The sequence below is a fragment of the Orbicella franksi genome, chromosome 14 (genome assembly GCF_964199315.1).
Source record: "Orbicella franksi chromosome 14, jaOrbFran1.1, whole genome shotgun sequence".
NCBI lineage: Eukaryota > Metazoa > Cnidaria > Anthozoa > Scleractinia > Merulinidae > Orbicella > Orbicella franksi.
This window is the reverse complement of record NC_138158.1, coordinates 22388279-22412990: the sequence shown is the minus strand read 5'-3', so window position 1 is coordinate 22412990 and position 24712 is coordinate 22388279. Positions and strand designations below refer to the sequence as shown.

At 39.9% G+C, this 24712-nt stretch overlaps 1 protein-coding gene across 1 annotated transcript; it reads left to right on the top strand.

The window, feature by feature from the left end:
* Positions 1–1166: 1166 nt before the first annotated feature.
* Positions 1167–24376, top strand: LOC145468418 (vitellogenin-like). Its single transcript, XM_081452121.1, has 30 exons — positions 1167–1276; positions 1682–1732; positions 4496–4641; positions 5399–5689; positions 6827–7006; positions 7537–7673; positions 8185–8228; positions 8414–8514; positions 8797–8948; positions 9518–9683; positions 9830–9958; positions 10253–10444; positions 11108–11325; positions 12175–12266; positions 12536–12660; positions 13367–13525; positions 14140–14305; positions 14745–14946; positions 15375–15560; positions 15974–16091; positions 16736–16921; positions 17721–18140; positions 18795–18959; positions 19397–19654; positions 19747–19877; positions 20480–20685; positions 20963–21195; positions 21675–21815; positions 22265–22436; positions 23660–24376. The coding sequence occupies exons 1-30, from the start codon at positions 1216–1218 to the stop codon at positions 23962–23964; spliced, it is 5133 nt and encodes a 1710-aa protein (XP_081308247.1). The 5' UTR covers positions 1167–1215; the 3' UTR covers positions 23965–24376.
* Positions 24377–24712: the final 336 nt, after the last annotated feature.

Genomic DNA, 24712 nt, shown 5'->3' with positions numbered 1-24712 from the left:
GTAAAGAGCAGAACATAAAAAGATTACCTCAGGGTTCACAGTGAAAGAATCAATTAAACTAAACGTCTTCAGAGCTTTGAGCCGGGGGGAGATTCTCCGTTATATGGGCAATATGGGTATGTGCAACCCTAAAAGGTTTGCTTTTGTAGCCGTTTTGGTCAGAAATAGGGTATCTGTTTTGGCCATTTTGGCCTGAGGGTATGGGTAGGGTATGGTTTTCGCACTCTAGTCTTGAAACAAACGCCCTTAACAATGCCGTTAACATCGGTCAAACTAGGAAAATAATTAGTATAAGACAGGTTTAAAACTGGGCATCGAATGTTTCGTCAGGTCATAAATAGGGTAGGGAAAATCGCAGATTTTGGTCCTAAACAGGGTATGGGTTTTGAGAAGCGGGCCACACACCTCTACCCAATTTTTCTGAAAGTGCCCCCCCCCCCCCCCTTCCACTCTCCGAGACTTTGACTGGCTTTGAGTCCTGTGTTCTAGTCACGCGCTTCGTTGAAGACATGCCGTCACGTTGAAGATAAAATTTGAAATCTGACAAATTTCTGCTTCGTAATAATTATATTTCAATGCAGTTTAATCGTTTTCTTGCTCTGTAATTATTGAAGGATACTTCAATGTACGTAACTGAATCATTTTCTTAACCTAACCTTAACCCTTCGCTGAATAACATATATTTTTTTACTTTTGGGAAGTTTCTCACAGTTTCTTTTAACAAGTTTGAGGTGGTCTATGACCTCGTGAAAGCGCAATATTTTCAAATGTTTTTTCTTTCGTTTACGTATTTCCGTTACCAGCCACGTTTAGAATATGCATATCACAATTTAATACAACAAACTGATACTAGCTGGTCGTTATCACTACTTATAAACAGCTCTTAGATTGCAGCTACATTGTAGAGTGTTTGTAGACTTTGTAAAGCAAAACAACTTTTCCCGAGCAAACAAAAATCGCACACTTCAGTAAAATAACACGTCGAAACACGAACAGTATTATTATAGCCTCAAACTTAAGCTTATCATATTATTTTAATCTTTGGAGTCAGGCCCAATCACGGTTCTGCGAGATAAAGTGTATTTGTCAATGACTGATACCAGAACTGATTGGTGCCAGATGAAATTTCAATCTCCTTGAAATTTGTTCTTCTATAAATACTCGGGTACTGCGTCAAATTGCTGCTTGTTGGGAGAATAGCCAGCTCTGGGCAAGATGAAGGTTTTCGCGCTTCTGCTGTTAGCTGGAGTTTCTCTTGCTCATCGCGGTAGAGGAGGTAAGGCATCCACTTAACCTGGCTACATCAAATGTTGATATCTTTTGATCACTCCATTGGTCCTATCAGAATTACTGACCTTAACATTTTTAGTCTCAGTGAATTTCTCTACCGATACAAAATGTTATGCTCAGCGATCGAATTTGACGAACTAGAGAATTTTAGATTATCAGACAGCCAAACAGAACATTCTTTACGAAACTTCAAAAACTCAAAATGAATTAAATCTTTATTTCTTTGATCTTCAGACGTGTCCTATTGAAAACATTTCAGTGCGCAATGTTTTCCAGTGTTGTTCCATTGTTATGTAACTAGACTTTAAACTCTGCCGTTTTAATTTCCAAGAGAGAAGTACATCTTAAATGTTTTCGCAAATTTACTGACGATTATTTTCAAAACATGTAGGTGATCGTGACATGCTCAAGATTGACCCAGAGGACCCCCGTTTCGTGAAAGGTAACAACTTCCTTATATTCGTCAAGGACGTCTTTCTTCCTCTAGTTTCTTGCCGTCTTCCTCGTTTTCCATACGCATTACTATAAATATCATTCTCAGAGGCTCTAGTTGCAACTCTAAGTCTTTTAGCGGAAAGAAACTCATGTTATTTTGCAATACATCGAATAACGTAATCACTGAATTGTTGGAGTGTCTGCGTCACTGCCTTTTTTTCTGCGAATTATGTTCAAGTTGAGTGAAAATCAGAACTGCAAAAGACAATCGGGAGCAGCGAATTAAAAGACTGCACTGCAAAAATAAAGCGCTTAAAATTCTTTTGTTTAAAATACTTTCAACATGTTTGGATTGCTTAGCTAATTATTGCATAACAGGTTGCAGGTGTCTTTCCCCGACAATCTTGGTAATTTGTCGTACTCTTGTTCAAGTGGAGCAAAAAAAGCAATACAGAGATACAAAAGCAGACATTAATTTCGTCCTAAAACAGTATGATAGAACCAGGATTAAACAAACCTACTTTTTTCCTTAGAATTGCATCTTCTCGAAAAATCCATCAAGCAGCAAAATCACCAAAACGAAACCAGTTCACCTCAAACGAAATCACGAGATTTCCTGTTAATGACGTCACACGTGTTCCTCTGACCCCTGATAAACAAATTTGCTGCATCATCCAGCATTCTCACTGACTTATAAAAAAAGTCACGCTTAAAAGCCACAGGCAAATACAAAGCACTTGATAATGAATGAAAATCGCAGTAAACATTCGAATTCAAATAGCAACAGGAGAGCGAGCAAGAAAATAATAATCGTGGAACGTGACCGATAAACATTTTAGAAAAACTTGCTTGTCAACTCGGACGCAAGTTTTTCAGATAAAGGCTTTGTCCAGCTTATCTGTACATCTTTAAAATAAATATGAAATTTCCTCTCATCACTGAAAATCTATTATACACAAGAATTTTTAAAATGTAACCTTTGATCGGTTGAGTGTTTATCAAGAAACTAATCCCTGTTCAGTGACCCTCAAATGATTCGGAAGTTGAATTTTTTTTTTCGGAAAACGCACCGACTTCAATTGAGTGGAAAGGAAATTAGAAACTAGAAGCGTGTGAACCTTGCGACCCCTTACCAAGACATATGACACATGAAAGACGTTGTATATCTATTTCTCATTATAAATAACTGGCCCAGGCGTATCATGCAGGCATATCATGCAGCCATGTAATTAAGGTAACCTTAAACTGGTTGGGACAATTCAAAGAGCCTTTCACCTTTCTCAAGCTGTTTATTTAAAGAAATAGTTTTACAGATTTTCTAAGAAGAATAGCACTATCGGCTTAGGATAGGCGAATTTCCGTTTCAAACTGATTTAGGCATATTTTTCGTGTGATTTTCGCAGTTGGTGTGAAGTCTTATCGACTTAACCAACGTATTAGATGTAGAATCTCCTCGCATAACTCGAGAAAAACAAGATATCTTGGTGCCATTTCACCAAGGTCATGTCTACTCAGTTCCACTTCTCTGACAACATTTATATTCAGTTGGGGAGCAAAAGGACTTGGGGCGGGCAAGTTGGGAGAGACGGATAAAAGAGAACCATGGTCGCTTTTGCACTGCGCATCTCTACTGCGCACGACTTTCGCGTCATTATCGCGCGCACATGAGCGCGTGCGCGTACAAAACGTAAGAGATTTCCCTCAAACTAAGCTCGATAGCAAGGTAAATGCTCCTTTTCTCTAAAACGAGCACGGTGACCCCTACTTTTTATTTCATAATTTCAATGAGAAAAAAAAATAGCAGCAATCTATGGCTACTTTTGTGACAAAAGAAATAAATAATACAGAGAGAGACATGACGGGCCCAACAGCACACGTCCAAATTATATTTCCTTTACAGGATAAAAAAATGCAGGGTATTTGAAGACATTTTTTCCGGGACGTAGATGAATAAACAATCAAAGAAAGTCAAACTCTGTGGGATATAACATGCTGCATTGAAAAAAATTCGAGATTATTTGTTGCGCAATGAGACTACCAAAAGTCACCTAAGTAACCGTATTTGTCAGCATTGTGGCGTGAAAACAAGCACGGTGACATCCATTACCGGTGAAATCCTTTTATTGCGTTTTTAACATCTCCTCGTCCTGTAACAACAGCATACCAAGTTTCATCGGCAAATTATGTTGGGTTCTTTTACCGGGGAATCACCTTAAGCCAGCGTTGATTCCCAGGGATGTTCTTCGTCCAAGTTAACCTTGAAACATATATGCGATGGCAAGCAGACTGGTTATGAGAATAAATAAACTAATCAACTAGCTATAGGGGATGTCTGTATTTACCGCCAAATTCTCAAACTAAACTTAAAAATAATGAGCGATGGTTAGTGAGGAGAATTAATTTTACGATCAGCATGGGAGCGAAATGGTTAGCATCTTTACTGACCAAAGATCGCTGAAGACACTTTTCTTTCTTCACGTCTTCATATATTTATTTATTTACATTTATTTATTTTCGGTTTGTCCTTGATTATTGCTTGCTTTCTTTTGTAGTTGCTTTTCTATTGACTAAATCTTTGTTTGTCCTTCAGCTAGTGGTCAGTGGCTTGTTTGTCAGTTTGTTTCCTTGATTTCCGGGTTTTTAGATAGCTTTTTTGGGTTCTTTACTAGTTAATAGGTTTTGTATTTGATTCTGTAGCACGTTTGTTTGCTTCTTAGTTCGTTCATTTGCTTAATTATTTGTTATTTATTTATTTGTTTGTTTATTTTAGGTTACAAACCGCTGAACACTTATACCTACGATTATTGGGCGTGTGTAACCAGCGGTTTCCCAGAAACTGAGAGGCGGTTTGCTGGCCTGAAGATCACATGTGAAACAGATTTCGTGATCTACTCAGAGACACGTGCATTTCTCAAGGTCAATATCAGATAAGTGAAACTTGATCCATCTTATCGACTTGGGTTTTGAACTGAACCAGAGAACGACTAGATCGGAGGGGGGGAAGAAACTCCCTTATATGGGCTACATAGGTACGTGCGGCCCCAAAGTGTATGGTTTTCAGCCGTTTTGGTCATAAATCGGGTATCGATTTTGGCCATTTTGGTCATAAAATAGGGTATGGTTTTTGCACTTTGGTCTTGAACTGGGTATGTTTTTTTTTAGGAGGACTACTTTTTCAGGTCATAAATAGGGTCCGTAAAATCACGGATTTTGGTCGTAAAGTTGTCCAGAGTTGTACAGAGAAGCGTGCTGCAGCCCGATCCAGCCAATTTTTCTTGGAGTACCTCCCCCCCCCCCCCCCGCCCCCGCCGGGACTAGATTAACTGGAGAATAAGACGCTCAATGTTCTCCGAGGCGAAGTCGAGGGTCGAAGAGAAACAATATCCTTGCAATTTTTCTTGTGGGGCCAGTCACTAGGTGTTTTGTTATACCTCCCAACTCAAAAAATAGATCAAACTGGGAAAAAATTATTTGCTTGAAGCCGGCTGGCACACAAATTTGCCGCGGTTTCAAGGTGCACGACCTGATCGCGTGCGAGTCGAAAGTTCAATTTGTTGTTTCCCTAAGGAGTGAGCGAGATTTGACCCTTGGATCGACCCGTTCTCCTCCAATCGGAAAACGTATTTGAGTTGGGAGGTATGTATAACAATATTGTTTTGTTTTTTCCTTTCAGATCAGAAACCCTATCCTGTATGAAGTAAATGGAACATCGCAATACTGCAAGTCTCGATACGGTGGCTCGCTGAAGATCTCCCCAGTCTCCGAGGAGCTCGCACCTCTTCTTGAGCGTCCAATTGAGTTTGAATACAAAGAAGGGAAGGTTGGAAAGATTTACTGCAGCGACGAGGAGCCAGAATACATCTTGAACATCAAAAGAGGAATTCTCTCTATTCTTCATCATAACTTCACCAAACCCGAGCTTTCCATTGACGATAAAGAGCCACGAATGTACAAGAACTGGGAGGTAGTTTATTTTTCATTTAGCTCTTATTAACCTGAGCCCGGTTGTTCGAAAGCCGATTGACGCTAATCCAGAATTAAAAGTTAATCAGAGGTCTAATTTCTCTTGAATCAAAGTGTTTTCACTGTCCATGTTTCCTGGAGTTCGACATTAATCAAAGCCAAAATCGAAGGACAAAAAAGTTAAACAGAAAACTTCACTGAAGAGTTACAAAATTGAAATAGAAATTTACGCTAATCCTGGATTAGCTTAATCGTGCTTTGAACAACCCGCCCCTGGCAGGAGGTATGTATAGGAGAATCTTGATTGAGGTCTGCACACACTACCTCAGTCACGATTCTCCTATACAGACCGACTAAGCTCGGTTAATAAGATATTTATTATATGGCAAACAAAAAAACTTTAATATGTTTAATGTAGCTGGTTTGTACTAGCTGATATTTTGCTTGCGAAAGGTGATGAGCTGAATTTAAATCTGCCAAAGTTTGCTGATCCTTTTTACTTTATTTTTCTCACCAGGCATTTTGGCACTTCCATAAAAAATATTTTTTAGAAGAAAATAGTCAATATATTTGTATTTTAGTTTGCAATTTTTTAACTGCAAAATGTAACCAGTCTAGATGTCGGTCTAGACCGCGGTCAATATCGATTTCAGGCAATCAAATTCGTGAATTCGGTAGTTCTCAACCCTTGTAACACACAGTCCGATATAATAAAATACTGTCCTTGTGAGTCGTTCAGCGTTTAATTGCAGAGAGTTGCGTCCAAATTATAAAAGTTTTTGATGATTTTCCGAGGACTTTAAACTGATTCCCACATATATTTTATAATAATAATAATAATAATAGTGATAATGATAATGATAATGATAATGATAATAATAAAGACATTATTTAAGGAGGGTTAACACTTAATTAGTTTAATTTGAGATGATTATCCAAAGCTGAATCGATTATTCCCAAACGTTTCACAGACATTTCCGAAGATTTTGTTGTTGTTGTTGTTTTTCATTTCAGTGCAATTTGGAGCTAATTAGTATTGGTATCTTCAGGGACAGCAAATAGCTTTTTTTGTGCTTTTTGTTAGACAAACAGCTAGAAAGTAAAACTTGAGAAAAAATCTGGTTTTTCTTCTTCACAGTTTGGCTCACATGGAATGTGTGAAAATTTGTACGATGTGCGATATATCCCGGAGACCAAGACGATCAAAGAAATGCAAGTCTCCAAGATCTTAAACATGAAAAACTGCACAGGAAAACCACGAGTGTTTTCTAACGTTCCTGGAGTTCGTTGCCTCAACAACAGCTGCAACATCGACGAGGTAGTTCCCACCTTGTTCTCTCTGTATATGTCTGTCTGTCTTTCTGTCTGTCTGTCTGTCTGTCTGTTAGTCTTCTTGTTCATGTTAATCTAGTTTGTGAAGACTTTTTCCCCTACCGTCCATTTTCCCTTTCCTTCATCATTTCTCGCCCCCTTCGATTTAGATTTAATCCAAATTGAATGAAAAAGAAGATTCTCCAACTACCCGTCCAATTGTATTAGCATTTTCTCAGGATAGTGAATTATTGCTAAGGAAAATTAAGGAATTTTTAATTTAAACGACGACTGGCTGATATTCCAAACATTTACGATGGGGCACGGAAGACTGGAGTTTCTTTGGATTCTTTTAATCTTCTATAAATTTGCAACATTTCCCCTTTGTAACGTTCAGTTTAGACTTTTACGTAACGCTCTTAGCACGCAAGAAAAGGGGAAACGGTTGCCCCCAGAAAAGAAGTATACTGACTGAGAGAACGTGCAATTTACCGTGACGTCATCTCATTATTTGGTTGTCATCTATTTTATTCGCAGCCATTGAAGATTTCCGTGTCCTCGTCATGTGATCTGCTGGGATCGGAAGACAATTTCGTGGTGAAGAAATGTAATGTAGAGGGAAAATACATTTTTACGCCAACGCAGATGAAAGGAAGTGGAATGACTTTAACTAAGTACATAACTCCTTTACTTATTCCCCGATTCATGATGGCGGTTGTTAGGAAATGATAAAGTCGTTTCTGCATCATATGAAGTCATTATTCCATGTTACATGGACCTCAAATAAAATACTTTTTGCACGTCTTGTAAATCCTCCATGGTTCACCGTTATACATAAATAATTTTCTAAGAATAGCCCCTCTTCTGCCCTCGGGCCCAGCAGACCGAAAAAAAAGCCTTGTACGTCTGGATGGGGTTGAGGTAGCAAAACGACAAGGACAAAATAATAAAGTAACAAATTTATAAACCAGAAAGAGACAATTATAGTTAAGATAAGGGAAGATTGAGAGGGACTGGGAACGACGTTCAGTGTGAAGCGCATGCTAGCAAGAGCTGCAAATCATTTATAATCGAACAAAGGTGAAGTAGAAAGTGTTGAATTGATAAAAGAAAGACCGCCAGATAGACAATTGCAATGCTGAAAGAGAATCACCTACAACCAATTTTGTGATTGTTACTTTTCAGACAATACGTGACGTTTAAAGAAGTGAAGGCTGAATTAGAGAGCTGTGAGTTTTTTTTTCTATACAGACTGCAATTACTAAGGCTATTTTATTGTGGTTTTGTACTTTTTTAATTCGTCTTCTCCTTTGTCTTAATTGTTCTTCCACATCTTAATTGCATACGCAAAGAACAATGGAAAAAGTAAAACTTTTATCAGGCAACGCGGAATAACTTCGAGTCAATGTTTCAGATGAAGTTGGAGGTGACATTCCGAGAACACTTGAAATGACATATTATGACGAGGAAGACAAACCGCTGACCGAGAAGGAAAGGAGTGAAATTGCGATGAAGGTTAGTTTCTTGGGGGAAAAAAATGTGTATTTGGTTGCGACGTTTCTGTCGCTTTAGTGTTAAACCATCGAACATAGATAGGCCAGTTTTCAATTCAGCCAAAGGCAACTTGTTCATTTGAAATAGATAAACACAACCAATTATTTAAATCCCCAAAAATCTAAAAACGCTCCTTTTCCCCTCCCTTAATTATTCTTGTCTCTCTGCACACGTTTTCCCATAACTCATATCATTCTTTCGTTCGTTATTAATTGTCTTTAACTATTCCACTATTCCATTCAGACGGAGAAGATGATGGATTCTCTCGTCAAGAGTGTGGAGCAGAAGGAGTGGAAGGCATGGAAATTCACTGCTTTGGTGGAAACCTTACGCAAGGTCGACAAACAAACACTTCTGGAGATGTGGGAACACTGTTACAATGACGACAAGCACAGGTGCTTGCTAGAATTTGTTTTCAACCGTATGGATTTTAATCCTTTGAACTTAGAGATGAGCTTTGTTTACTTAATTTTGATACCCTCATTGTATATTCCTTAGAAGTCATTTTAGACATTTTAAAAGGTGGCAATGGGCTTGAAAATTTATGATTGTTAAAAGACATTGTGGAAGTTTTGAGTCTTCTCTAATAGCGCGACACAACAACAACGGCGTTTGTTCGACCCAAAGACCAACGTAAATTTCAATAACTAAAGAGCTAGGAAGCCAGATCAGTCTTTGCTGTTTTCATGAGTGCCCTCTATCCTGTTGGAATTGGAATTTAGAGATGTTGGTTTTCATGGAAGGAGGAAAATTAAACCGGCCATGAACCAGGAGAAAACCCTCGGACTGGCAAGCCGAGAACAAATAACAAACTCAACCCACATATGGCACCGGGCCAGAATCGAAGTGAGAGGCGAGCGCTTCACCTTTGTGTCATCCTTTCTCCATCCCTAGCCTGAGCTTGCTTTTACTTATGTAGGGAACTTCCTTTAAAGATAGCTAAACTAAGTCCCTTAAAAAATAGGCAATGGTTCCTGGAAGCGCTGCCTTATGTCTACAAGGAGGAAGTGTTTGAACTCATTGCGGAGAAAATCTACACACGAGATCTGGAACCGAAGCTGGCAGTCCCAGTTCTTCGCGGTCTGGCTTTAACCACCAACGCAACCGAAAAAATGTGTCAGGACATTTCGGTAAGAAACAGGCTTACATGTCTTTTAATTCTGTGTGCTCCGCATTAAAACTTGTGGCAAAATCTCCCATCGCCTGATTTTTCTATATTATGCGTTTAAACTAAGTTTACACTTATTTCCACACTTGTTTTCCGTCTCTTGCTAAGGATCTCTGCTCTCGTGCTGCCGTGCAAGAAGACGAAGCTCTGAAAATGACCTGCTACCTTACATCGGGAGCTTTGATGCATGAATACTGCAAGAAAAAGGATCATACCTGCCTCACTGACAAAGCAACGGTAAGTTTACCCACATAAATTCGTTTAGCAATTTGGATTGGCTGTTTACTACGCGCGAAAATTCAAAATCGAGTAACAACGAATCAGAGACACTACAAGGTTTTCTGTAGAGTTACGTCATCAGTGTGGAATCTTTCGGGTTCAGTCTTAGAAGTGTATCGAACGAGAAAAGAATTAAGCGAAAAGAGAGGCGAGAGAGAGATTTCCTTATCCGCGAGACTACCGGGGAAATTTCCTTTGTGAAAAGCTGTTTGACCCATGATTAGAACCTCACTCCAATGTGCACTTTTACAGGAGCTAAAGAACCGTTTGCTGACCGCCAAATACCAGGAAAAGATGTTCATTTTGAAAGCGATCGGTAATTTTGGACACAAAACCCTCTACAAACCTCTCCTAGACATCATTCAAGACCACAAGAACACACTGGAGTTACGCGTGACAGCAGTTTACGCCTTGAGAAGAATTGCTCCTAAAGTCCCACAAAAGGTAATTTACTTTGCTAGTCACACAATATTCTTCAAACCTAATCGCTGTTGACATATTGAACACCTGATCACACCACTGTTTGTCTACCCTCCTTCGGCTATGTCACCATCATCACTGGTGACAATACAGTGAGAAGAATTGCTCCTTAAGTCCCACACTCTAATAGTCACGCAAGATCCTTGAAAACCTACTCGCTGTTCACATTAAACGCCTACTCACGCCACTCTGTCTTCCCTCCCTCGGCTATGTCATGCTATCATTGTTAGCTTTTTTGATGATCGATGTGCAAAACTACTTTCAAATAAAGAGAAACATAATATACGATTAACTTGAAAATTTAGTTGGGCAAAATATTCTTCAAGTTGCACCATCTGCGACTCTTCTCTGCAAGCAAAGGCAACGAGATATTGTAAGCCCTATAAATTGACATAGGCTTTCGACGCAACAGCCAAGTAGTATATTGCCGATGGCATTAATAACATATTCTTTTTTCATTAAAATAATGAAAGGTTGCGGGAAAATGTGTCGAGCAAAAGGACATGAATGATCTGAGATCTTTCATATATTCACTTGAACAGAATTGTTTTCTGTTTTCCACGAAATCAACTTTGTATTACAATAAAATTGCAATAACTTATAACGTCCTTACCTACCCCTCTCTAGGTACTACCAGTGCTGTTACAGATTTTCCGTCAACCTTTGATTGACACAGAACTGCGCATGGCTTGTTTCGTTATCATGTGTGACTGCAAACCAGGTCCAGCGGTGTTCAACCTGATTACCAAGCAGCTCTTTTACGAGCGCACCAATCAAGTGCGATCATTCGTGGTGTCTTACATCAAGGGGATGGCATTCTCTAAATATCCTTGCGATGAAAGGATGTAAGCTAAAAGATTACTGTTGTTACTACAATTTACCTCTTTTGTGGTTGAAACGATTCGACAAAATAATCATATGTTTTTCGTCTCAGTCTGGTCTTATGCACCTCCCCTCAACAGCCGGCTAGTCTGAACGACCAAAAGTGACCTCAAAACGTACTAATATAATTAGTTTTCTGCGAATTAGAAAATAGAAAACCGTTTTTCAGCCAGTCGAGCCATCGTAGATCATCTAAAGCTTTTTGTACCTTTAGATTTCAATTTCTAGGGATAATCAGCAAACTTTCGCCTTTTCAAAAACTGCTCCGAATTGATGTAATATATCAAGAACGAAAGACCGTGTTTGACTACATTTCCAAACACCGAGAAGAGAGTTGAAATTACGACGCGCAGCGGAGTATTATCAACGACCTTCAAGGTGTTTGGAAATGAGGTCAAACACTGTCTTAAGTATTTGATATATCTTTTCAATGGCAGTTAAAACTATGGAGACAACGGGAGAAATAAAATCGTAAAAATCTATGCTAATTAAGATCAAATACCCAAACACCGTTACGGTCATTATGTCCTTTGTTTAAACTCGATGGACTATCAATGAGTTTGAGAGGTACACATATCTAACTGGAGTTAGATTCACGAGCAGATGTACTATTCGGAGCATGTCTCCCTTAACATTCAAGCGCAGCCCACTATGTATTGACGTTTAAGTCATTATGTCCTCAAAAGATCGCTCCCCCACCCCACCCCTCACCGTCATATGCCGACTTGTCTTTGTTCCTGAAAGTTTCAAAATTGAGAAGCACTAAAATTTTTATCACACTATTTGTAACTAATTGCTTGATTTTGTTACAGGGCTTCAACAGCAAGAGTTGCTCTCCGAATGCTCAGAAAGTACAAGTTGAGTTTCTTGAGCTCCAAATGGCTCCACTTTGGCGAATACTCCGGTAAGTAAAAAAAAAAAACAGTCGAAATACCTCGTAGAGAAAAAAAAAAACTACTAAGATTTTACAAGGAACCAAGAGGAAATTTATCAAAACATTTTCCCCGCTAGATCACTAATGCAGTTATATGTTGCTATTAAAATTATCCGACTTCTAAATAACTGGATATGTATTTCAAAATCATCTTAGTGGAGAGCGAACCTTAAGAAAAATCTTTTTCATGTTATTCAGTCTCGCTGTTTTAAGATTAATTTTTTTGGCTGTGTCTTCAGAGCTTCTTCAAATGGGCGGATCAGTGGATCTCCAGATGATTTCGACGCCATCAAGTATTATCCCCAGAGCTCTCAACACTAAAGTCAAGATGCAGGTCCTTGGAAAGTCTCTCAATTTGTTTGAGGTGAGTACAAATGCAGCGAAATCATTGTCCTTGGGAACACTAGAAAATCTCAAAACAGTAATTTTCTCATAGAAAATGATAAAGTGCAGGAGTCGCAAATAGTTAATCAAACTAACAGGCCATCAAGGTAAGTGGATGGGTGACATTAAGAATTACAGACGATCACAAACGACGATAAATTGGACAAAGTTAGCCTGAATTTGAAAACATAGCTTCCTAGAAATTTAACAGGAAATCTTGAGGGACGGATGCAAGAATAGATGAAAGCCCGAAAGTGTGAACGCAAAAAACGGGCATAGCGCACGGAACGCGATTGAGTGTACAAAACGCACAAAACAACACATTTAGTGGACGAAACGCAAAAAGCGTATGCAACCAGGCACGAAGCACACGAGCACATTAAACGCGCGAAACTGATTAAGTGCACGGGATGCACGAAGCGCAGTGAGTTATAAGAAGAGCACCCGATTACAGTAAACTCGAAGCAAGGATGAAATCAAACCTCTCTCCCGGTCTAAAAAGCTTATTTCTTCCATATCGGTTGCGCCAAATGAACTCATGCATTTGAAAGTAAACTGAAGATCGGTGAATAGGATTTAAGGGCGCAAACAAGGTGTCGCAAAATGCATTACTATACTAAATACCTTGTCTACCTGCGCTACTCTAACTGACCAGAATGTTCCTTTGATATTTCATACTTTGTTAGACTGGTGTCAGAGGTGAAGGAATACAAGAACTGCTTCAGCGTGTAGTAGGACCCCGAGGACATTACAGCAAGGAAAAATCTCTGTTTGGTTTGCTCAGGCCAAGGCGGAGTTTGAATAAAAACTTAAACGACAAAGAACTCAAGGAAATACAAAAACTGGTAAGTCATGCTTGTTGTAAAAGGTGAAATAAAAATAATCCGGTGAGTGAACTTTTTCAAGAACTTGCGACTAGAAACTTTTCGCGAACAACATCGTTGCAGAAATAACTGATTTACGTTACTTTTTAACTACGAATCTCTCAAGCAGGCAATTAGCGTAGAGGCGAGAGCGCTCACCTCCCGGTTTCTTCCCTCCTGAAGCACCAACATCTCCAAATTCCAATTCCATCAGAATAGAAGAATCGCATAAAAACCAGCTAGGGCTGATGTGGCCTCCTCCCTTAATATTATAATACATTTATTTGTTTATTTATCTCGAACTATCCTTAAGCTGAATATCTATAAGACAGTGGCGTTCAAATCCAGATAGAAACCGTGATAAAAAAAAAAAAGCGTCTGCGGCGCAGTCTATTTTCTCTAAGATACTTAGCTTAGAACGTAGCCATTCAGTCGCTATTTAGCAGATGACGACTATGTGGAACATACCATGACGTATATTGCACGTGCAAAGTCATTTTACTGCAACATTGTCAATTCGAAGCTGTTGCCGTTGGTAATTTCCAGAGTTATATGTGAGGTTTCGTCTTGATCAGAGTGTTCCTTGTTTTAATTAGCTTCCAATCACTGAATACGAAGAAGAGAAGGCGAAAGGCTCGTTTTACTTCAAAGTTCTTGGCAAGGAATTGATTTACAACTACTTCACTTATGATGACGTCAAAGAGTTGATCGAAGATGGAGTCATTAGGGTTAACAACGATCTCAAAGATATGCTAAAGAAAGGTGAGAAAAGACCTACTAACTTTGAAAAAAGTCAATTAAAGTTTCAGCTTATTGTTGTGTTTTGCTTTGTTTTGCTTTAGAAGTAAGGTTTTTGAAAGGCGCGGTGTCCTCGTGGTTAGTGCGCTCGACTCCGAATCAAGTGGTCCGGCCGGGTTTGAGCCCTGGCCGGGGACATTGTGTTGTGTTTTTTGGCAAGGCACCTGACTCTCGTTGATCCTCTCCTCTCTCCACCCTGGTGTATAAATGAGTACCGGCGAATTTAATGCTGGAGGGTAACCCTGCGATGGACTAATATTCCATCCGGGGGATGTAGAATTACTCCTAGTCGCTTCACGTTACTGAACCGGAGACGAGCGCCGACCTGATGGACCACTTAACTCTCATACAGACTTAACCTTCCGTACCTTTAGTAAGGTTTTTGTTGTTGCATTTTCTACAGGTAAAAACTGGAACATGACCAAAGTATTCGTACCTGTTGAGGTGAAGTTTTACCAGCCCTCATGTGTCGGTCTTCCTTTGAAATTCTCTCTGGAAAGTGTTTTGTTCCTGCGGGTGAACACTACCGTTAAAGCTGAAGTTCAACCAAAATTCTTTATTCCTCTTCCTGATCAAGTGACAGTCAGTGGAAAGATAAATGTCAGGTATGGCTTTGCATAACAGATTAAATTATTGTATTTTTCTTCTGTCGAATAACACCTATACCAAAGCCAGGTGCAGAGCCGTTGTTTCCGTATTATGGCTCTCTCCTCCGCAGAGGCTCCCGGGACTGGAAAGGCGCGTGGGAGACGATGGGAAGTGAGAAAGGGAAGAAGCCTCTCCTATTTTCTCTCTTTCCACTTCCTGGAGTTCTACGCGCGCTTCCTTTATTACCTCTCCCCATCCTCCCAAGCCTACACGGCTTTCATTGGTTATGATTGTCGTGAAGAAAATTTTGCGACATTTTTCAAGTCGTATATTATTCACAACAATCGTCAGTAAGCTTTAGGTTTCATTTACAAGAAACGATTTGAGTCGTAGACTTCTCGTAAGCTTGTCGACCCTAACTATCTTTTCTCTTTTCCACCTGCAGTGTTTTGCACTCCACGTGGGGAAAAATGAAAGTTTGCCTGCCTCAACTTGAGACGGGCTGCAAAATGAAGATGAAGATTAATATGACAACAAGTCTAGGAGGCAGTCTGCAATGTAAACTCAAAGACCAGAGTTACACTACAGAGCTTGATGTGCCAAAGGAAAGACAGGAAATTTTCTCAACAGAGTAAGTATATATTTCGGACCCTTTTTTATTATGCGTGGCTTATACCTCTGTTCAGTCCAACAAGAATGGCACGCAAATCCGTCAAGAACATCGTTTGAGCCATTTTGCAATATACTTCAATTATCCAGTGAAGTTGCCTGGAATATTACTTGATATCTGCTGAACAGAGATGGCAGACATTAAGAACTTCCTGGCCATATACTGTCATCGTGACAAGGATTGAAATTAGAAAAAAAAAACATCATTATTACGTTTTTCTAATCAAAGGTCCATTTCCATTCCCAATTCCTGATGGGCACCTGTCAGTTATCGAGACTTTTGTTGGGTTTCCTACATGGTCCTAGAATCGTTTATTAGTTTTTTTTGTTCAAATGTCAATTGTTCAATCGCTTTTTGTTTTTTTTATACGACAGAAAACAAGGCTACACATTCCTGATGTACACCAAACCAGTAAAACCACAAATGAAGGACTGGTCATCTCTATACAGGAGCTCAAAATTGGACGGATTTGAAATCGGAGACGTTTCTGATGTATGTTGGGCATAATTCGTTTAAAATAGACACTCATAAAATTCCAACAAATCGAAATCAAAATCAACAAACAATTAAATTTTCCTTGCCTGTGTCTATAATTTCGTTACTGTCACAAGTTGAAAGAATAAGGTAACATTCGTGATATTTTCATCTCGCAAAACGACGGTGTTCTAGGCATATTTCGCCTAAAAGCGAAGTTATTTAATAATTATTGTAGCATCGTTTTGACCAACAATGCCCGGGGGAAACTATCATATAAAAAGGTCGGAGATGCTCATCTGAAAATTTGAATGAAACCCCTAAAAGAGACTAATCAGGGCGTGGTTCGAACTTTATATTTATTTGACCTCTGTTAGATATCACTAAAAAGGGAAAGAACAGCATTTTTTATTATTAATTTCTTTGAGTGCACCCTGAAAGGACCCTTGAAAGCTAAATATAATGACTTTTCGTCCTGAACAACCCTGCTGAGACCAAAATCCGTGATTTACACCCCTAAGCAAAACGACGTTTCCATAAGGGAATTCTCCCCTCCCCTCCGGCAGAAAATGTAACAATCTCCCCCTGGTAGTGCTATGGTGATATCGGTCCTTCATGTAACTTCTCTTGAAGTTAAAGAAAGTACTTCCCTGATCTGACAGATTGGAAGAAAACATCACCACCGCTATGCCAACTGGACTCTGAAAGCGGGATCTGGAAAATACCTGTCAGTGAATGAACAAAACGAACTCATCTTGAGCGAAGAACCCACTGTCTTCAAGGTCTTCTTTGTCGGCATGAACCGTCAGTTTGTCAAACTTTTTGTCACCGGGAAAGGATTTGTCAAGGTAATTCTTTCAAGAAATTATCCATCACTAGTTGTTTACTGTATGTATTAGCTATGTCATTCAGTAGCATGTGAACAAGAGAAACGCGATCGATTGCTTTTACCACAATGGAGACACTGGCAGCTCAGATTTGACTGAGGCAGTGTCAGTTAATGTCCGTGGTTTGAAACGATTCCTAGGTATTAGGGAACAAAAACGCAAAACAATGACTGAGGCAAATGCCTCGGTTTGCCTGTTCCAAGTTATCCCAGCCCGTCTAACGCAACACGTCGCTTCGTTGCGTCGCGTTAAGTCACGTCATATTACGTTATGTCACGTTGCGTCCTGTAGGGCTGTGTGTCCAAATGTTTCTTTTTATATTTTAAGTATTCAGAATTGATAGTGGCTCTAGTCTTGTAAAATTCGTTGGTCTATGTATCGTAACGTTATTTTTTCTTAGCAGAAAGTGACCTGTTTTGGTCGGCTAATTAACAATTACTCCATGAGCGCGCGTTGGATATGAGATGGTTGATGGTCAACGAGGCGCGTAAACATCTCATATCCAACAAGCGCGAGTGAAATAATTGTTTTATTAAAAACGCCCCCCAAATAGAGAAAACTAACCTAAAATGAAAATGAAAAGTTCCAAAACATCATGCGTACGCTTACCATATTTGTAGAGCATTGTAGAATGGCTCATATAACATGTTAGCTAAGCCAATGATCCAGTTTGTAATAAATGTTTATAGTCTGTATCTTCGTTATTCTGCACAAAATCCTCAAGAAAGATATAATATAAGTATTGTCTTTTGATGTTCAGGTGAAGCCAGATTCCAACGGTTGCCTAGAGAGTGTTGAAGACGAACGCTATCCAAAACTTTTCAAGATCACTTACCCAAAGCGAAGCCTTCGAAATATTCGTCTAGCCACCGTGGTGTTTATTCACCCAAATAAATCCAAAAACCCCGAGGAATGGATGGGAGCGACCGCACCCATGAACACAGACCAGGTTCTGTTGTTCAAACACATGATCGAAGACATTAAACCGACAGACGGATATGAAGAGAAATGGAGGTACGTGAGTGATTTGCCCCTTGACGATGTCCCAGTTCAGGAGAGATTCCACCCTCGCCACATGAAGATCGAGTTTGTGACACCAGTGGAGGGCAAGGTTTGCTTGAGGCCAAACAAGAGTTATGAGACTATGTTCACCGTGCACCGACATTACTCAAACACAAGTGTAAGTATAGACTAAGTTATTTCTTCCAGCTTATGTGGCTTACTGGTTCAGTGCTTATCTCGCGTTTCTACAGTAGTAAGCCATATTGGTACCGGGGCGGGGGGAGGACTCCCATTTAAAAAGAACAGGGGTGCTCGTCGTACCTATTAAAGGTTAAAAATGTGTTCAGCCTCAAAAGGTCCACAGCAGCAGCTTTTGTGGTACCTTTTAGGGTACTGAGCTGAAAAAAATATGACGGAAGATAATGCGTTGCTTTAAAATTGGTACCTCTTAGAGGTGAATTAAAATTTCAAGCCACGCCCACACAAAGAGGATCTTGGTACCTATTAGGGGTTCTTTTCAAAACTTCTGATGAGCACCCCCGTCCTTTTTACATGGGAGTCTCCCCCCGGTTTGGTACTCTGCCTGGATGGGGCGCAGTGGACCGAAGGGCTGAACTCGAACCTTTTGATTCAGAGTCCACGCGCTAATCATTAGTCCACAGTGCTTCTTCCCTGGTTTGCAAGCAACACGATATTGGTTTAGCAATAGCTAGCAATATTGGTTTAACATTGGAAGTAGCACAATATGGGAAAAAAGGCCCACCAAAAAAACGGACGATGCTGATAGTGAAAGAACTCAAACGTTTCTTATTTGTTTGTTTTTCTTCTGCAGGAGCTATGTTACGGAGAACGAATGCTTGGTCTTGATGTGTGCCTGAGTGGTCAATATATTGAACCATTGATGCCGCATGCGCCTGTTTTCCCCTTCTGTGGTCCAACAAAGTACAACGTCTCCATCAAACCAGGTCAAAATCCAACCCAGAAGATCCAGTTTACGGTAAAGCAGTATAAGTTATTTTGAAAAAGAGTATTAAGATTAGTACGTCATGTAAGACAAGCAACATGATGCATGAGCGTGACGTCATGCTGACGTCAACACTCAGGGATTACTTCTAGAGATCGGCCATTTTTTGTTCTTACTCGGTGTAGAAGACACAGTTGGCGTAAAACAATAGAGAAAAAAAGGACAAAAGAATGAGGAATATAATAAAAACAATAGGTTTGTGAGGTGGTGTTTTATTGTGACTTGTCCTGTGTCGTCTACATCAAGAAGGAGCCCCATCTTTTCCTAGAATAATAACAATTGAAGATGTTCTGAATGCTTTCGCGACAATTTGTCAAAAAGGCAACTTCTGACTAAGAATTGCCTTTATCTAGTGACTGAATTAAAGCAGTTTGACTGATAAAATCTCTTCTTGAATTTCCCTGCTCTAGTTTGGTAAGGGAGACCGCTTTGATGAACAATACCATACATGGAAGGCAGGAATGAAACTCGTAGGTACCAACCCAGAGAAAAAGATTGAAACTGACATCAAATATGACGTCGACAACAAGAAAACCGACTTCACTATTGATATGTATAACATGTATCCATGGTTACGAAAGGTCTGCATCAACAGTCACGTGATCACCAGCCAGGAAATCAGGTTTAACTTGAGTTTTGGCGAAGACTGTGAAGACTACAAGTTTCAGGTAAGTAGGTGATAACCTTTTCAAAAACTCCACTAGATAAATGAATATTTTGTCTAAGGTTCCTCTTAATCATTTTTTCAACTCATTCCCAGTCCCGTATAGCTATCAAAGAACCCGGCCGCAGAGAACTGAGCTGGGTGACGTCATATAATAAGATCCCGGATACATTGCTGAAGTTGTGTTACAAGCTTCTGAAGAAGTTTACTCGACAATATTACGACAGGTAAATTGATCAGATTGATCAGTAATGTGAAAACTAACCAAGGTTAGGCTGAGTTTACTAAACTTATGAGCCTTTCGACTTTTGAAAGAATTGTTCATAGTTTTTGCTTGCAGTATAGCATAGTGAAAAAATTCGGGTTTGTCGAATCGAATTCCTGAGTCGAATTTCCTAGGTTCCACTCCCAGTGTCCGCAAAAAATCTTTCTTTTGATTATTTGAAATATATAAAACTAAGTGCGAAATGACCGTCATGTAAAAATAATTAAGTGTCTAATCTGGTTGAGGTCCTTGTTAACTAAGTTCTTCCGTGGACTTCTTGTTGCGCATTACGCATGCCGCGAAATTATGATTATCATGACTTCAAAGGCAATTGCTCAACTATAACAATCATAATTTCGGTCTCGAGGTTATGGTGTTTTGAAGACAGTCTTGATGGAACAAACTCCTTCCCAGGGTCTCTGGGGAGAGGAAAGAAGAGAAACCCTGGGAACGAGGTTGTTGATGGAATAGTTCATTTCACTGGTAGACCTGTGAAAGCTGTGTGTGATTGATCTAAGTAACTTTAATATTACTTACAAATTGTGTGTTATATGTTCTCCACAGGTTCAGCGACTACCGACGGGGTCAGATTCAGCGAAACAAAGTTGACTTCACAGTGAAATTCAGAACTGAAGAACTTGTGGACCTTGAAGTTAAAACACCAACTTGCCTGCTAAAAATGGATAACGTCCAATTTGAAACAGATGGCTTTATACCACGTGGCTCCAACTACCACAGCACTCTAATGCACATGCTGGCAGTTGCTGCACGTGAGTAAAAGCTGATGCACCCGAAGATTTCACGAGACGTGCACGTGATATGAATACTGTAGCATTACTTATCAAGCAGTAGAGTAAAACGTTCAATTTAAAATATAATCAGCACTTAAATTAGAAGCTTGCATCTTCAGTGAATGTCTTAACTTTTGGCTTGAAAATAGGAAATTTGATAAATTTGAGACAAGCTGCAACACTTTACAGCCGTCGTTTTGACCTGGACTGCACATGCGCTGTACGTTTGACCGCTGTGCTATGTTTTGATTTTCAGCGGTCTGCACCGTGGACCATGACTCATTCAAGACATTCGATGATGTCGAGTTCCAGTACTCGTTACCAGGCCACTGCACGCACGTACTGGCGAAAGACTGCACAAAGAACAACGTATTCATGGTGCTGATGTCCAAAGAAACTGAGATGCCCGACAAGAAAGTCATTGAAATATTTGTCGAGAGGGAAAAGATACGTATCGAGCATTTGGTAGAAGGCCGTTATCAAATACAGGTTGGTTTTAAACTTGTGAATTGCAATAGCAAGTTACGACATGTAATGGGTGGTCAGATTATTCATTTTCAGGGATGGAATAGAATGTAATGGGAAATTACTTAGTTCTGCACGCTCAGTATATATGAATTATTGGAAGTGTGAGGTGAAAATAACTGGATATTGGTCAAGATCTGTCTTTGCAAGTTCATGGACCAGGACGTAGCCATGAACATGCAAACTAGAGCGATGTCATACGGCTTGACCGACTAAGCTTGACTAAGCAAGGATTTGTTGCATGGTATAAGTAAGAATGACGAAGAACACCAGTTCCATCGCGAAACGGCGGCAATCCCTATAAAGCGCAATTTACTGGTTCGGATAGCCAATCACAGCGCAGGATTTGGTTTTCCTTGCCCGCTTGCTGAGCTTGCATGCCATATAAGAAATCGACATTGCCACAGAAGAATAATGTAACATTTTATCGTGGTATCTTGTAGGTGAACGGAAAGATCGTCGACATGCCTGAGAACTCATACCGCTTGAAGAACGTCGCCACGATCTTCGTGGAGCCAGAAAAAGAAGAGTTACATGTGTCATGCGATGTTGGTTTGGAAGTAGAGATGGTTCGAGGAACTAAGGTGCTTAAATAAAAACCGTGATGATTCGATTTAGCTCCCCGCCCCTTCCAATAAGCGCCCCTTTTTAAGGGCTATTTGGAGCATTAACTCTCTTAGGCCTGGTTCACGCACAATCAGCGACATAACAACATAAACGACATACTGACATAACGACCTGGTAGCTTATGTCCCAACCTGAACATCAACATAAAAGCATAAGCCGTTAGGAATAGATCAGGTTTTTTTTTCTTTTATGTCGTTGTGTTCATGCTGTTAGTGTTGCTATTGTGTCATTATGTCAGGATGTTCACCCTGCAAACATAACAACAGGTACATAACGTCCTCGTTACGCCATTTTGTTTATGACGTTATGTCGCTATTTTGAACTAGGATTTACTTTTCATCCTGTCTTGCAAGAGATTTTTACCAGGGTGTGGGTTCACGTTTGTTATCTGCTTTGTTTTCCACAGATTGATGTGCGTGTTTCTCCATACTTTTTCAACCGCACGTGCGGTATGTGTGGCGACTGTAACGCCGAGTGGTACCGTGATCTAAAAACACCCATGGGCAAGGAGTACACTAGTCGTGACAGGCTCAAGTATGGAAACGTGTGGATGGTGCCTGAAGAAACGTGCCTCACAGGTATGTTTCGTAATAAATAGATTTCGTCAAGTCCAAAAGCGGAGCTCCTAATTACAATAAGTTATCACTGGCTTATGCCTACGATCCAATCGAAAACCAGTACCTGGGCAGCGGTCAACTTCAAAAAACACGTGACCTCGATGAGCGCTTAACCTGAGTCCGCGATATGCTCACTTGATGCTGGTCAGTGGATACCTTTTTAAAAGGTGTCAATTGACCATAACATGGATGTCCAATATCAAAGATGTGCGCTGTAAATTAAGGCTGCATGCCTCGGCCGACCTATCAGCTTGAGTATGGCCGCCATGTTCAAGCACGAAAGACCGTGTATGACCACATTTCCAAACACCAAGAAGAGATTTGAAAATACGGGGCATAGCGGAGTATTTTTGACGACCTTCGGCTTGTTTAGAAATGTGGTCAAACACGATCGTCATTGTTGAATATATCTACTTAAGGTGGCTCAAAACGGTTTCTAACACTTAGATTTTGATGGGTCGTTATAACCACTCTTTATCACTTGATGCTACAATCATGGTATCAAAAAACTGTCCAATCATTGGTGAACACGTTGTTATTCTTTTGGTGACGCGATAGGTAACCATGGCAACAGTATGACCTCCTAAAATCACACTTAATAACAGCTTTAGGGGCTTATAATTCAAAAACGGCACGGCGAAATTTTTTTATATCATCAACTTTTGATAAGCATGAAAAGACGCAACTTTTGGCAAAGTTTAAAAAAATTCTGTATATGGAGTTCAGAGCCACCTTAAATTTTCGAAGACAAAGCGGGGAAATAAAATTTGCTAATTAAGTTCAGATATCCAAATACCGTTAAGCCCTGGTCAAACGGCGCGTGATGGTTGATGATAGTTGTAGAAAGTGAACACGCTTCCGTTACATTTGACCACCAACTCTCATGTACTACCATCAACTGCCATTCACTTTGAGCTTGTTCAAATTCTTCATAACAGACGATGATAGCTTTTCCCGCGCATATGATAGTTGCCGATAGGTAAGGGAGAATGAACTATTATGCACTATAATGCAACGTTTGACCACGGCTTTACGGTCATGATACGGTCATAATTTCCTTTGTTTCACTTAATGAATTATTAATGAGGCTTAAAACCCTTTACAAAGGCCAGTCATAAAACGCACTGACGTGAGGAAGATTTTCGTTGTCACTCCATACTTAGGACGGACACTTGTTCTTTTAGGTGGCTGTCATTTCAAGAAACAGCACGTTCTGGAAAGTAAAACCATCGAAGAACAGAACTATAACTGCTACCCAACCACCCCAGTCCTTCGCTGCCTTGATGAGTGCAAGGCTACCAAGACCAAGATGACACTTTTCCCAATGACGTGCGTGAAGACCGGAAGTGGCGAATCAGCCAAGATTTTCAAGAATATAGAAAAGCGCACGCTGGACTTGACCGGAAGTGAAGTCTTCTACAAGCAGAATCTTCGCGAGGACATAGAATGCGACTGCAGTGTTTGTGGTCGATCTTTGAACGGATCTTAACCTGGTACTGATATCGTTTCATCGACACCGTTTACGACGCAATGATTTTTAGGAATTAAATTACGTTCTGCTCGAATTGATTATTTTAAACCAATTTGAGGGGACAGTCAACTGTGTTTTGATTTAACTTTGTTTTATGTTTAAGGGGGTCAACGTTTCTTAATTCGATTGTTTCTTTTTGAGTTTTATTTGATGTCAGTTTGGCATAGTAGTAACACGTATTTTTGTATTTGCAGTTGTAGATTTAATAAACAGTGGCACGTTTGTTATACTCATCTAGTAATACTGTAGATCATATTGATATACAGCGTCTGATAGAATGTTTGCGTTGTTTGTAGTAACATTAACCGATTATGTTAAAAATCAATAGCATTCGAATAAAAAAAAAATAAAGAAATTATATTATGCATCACTTTGTGTATACTCTTCCTTCACGTTAAAGGCTACGCTACCAAGGGGTATTGGTAGCGGGTATGAGTGGTTCTGTGGAAACATTTACAGAGTGACAGGGGATACCTTGTCAGACCGCCAGTGCTGGAGGCTCAGTCTGACTCGTACCCAGTCGCTGTCTATCAAGGTTGGACAACTCTAGTACCGTCGATTAATAGCGACTGGGTACGAGTCGGCTGGTGGATGCTATTCGATGACATAATGACAGAGGTAACCGAGCTTGCATAGAAGTTCACGTTCAGCGAATCCGCCAGACGTGACCAAGAAACATCAACGGAGAACCACAGCGTTTACCAAA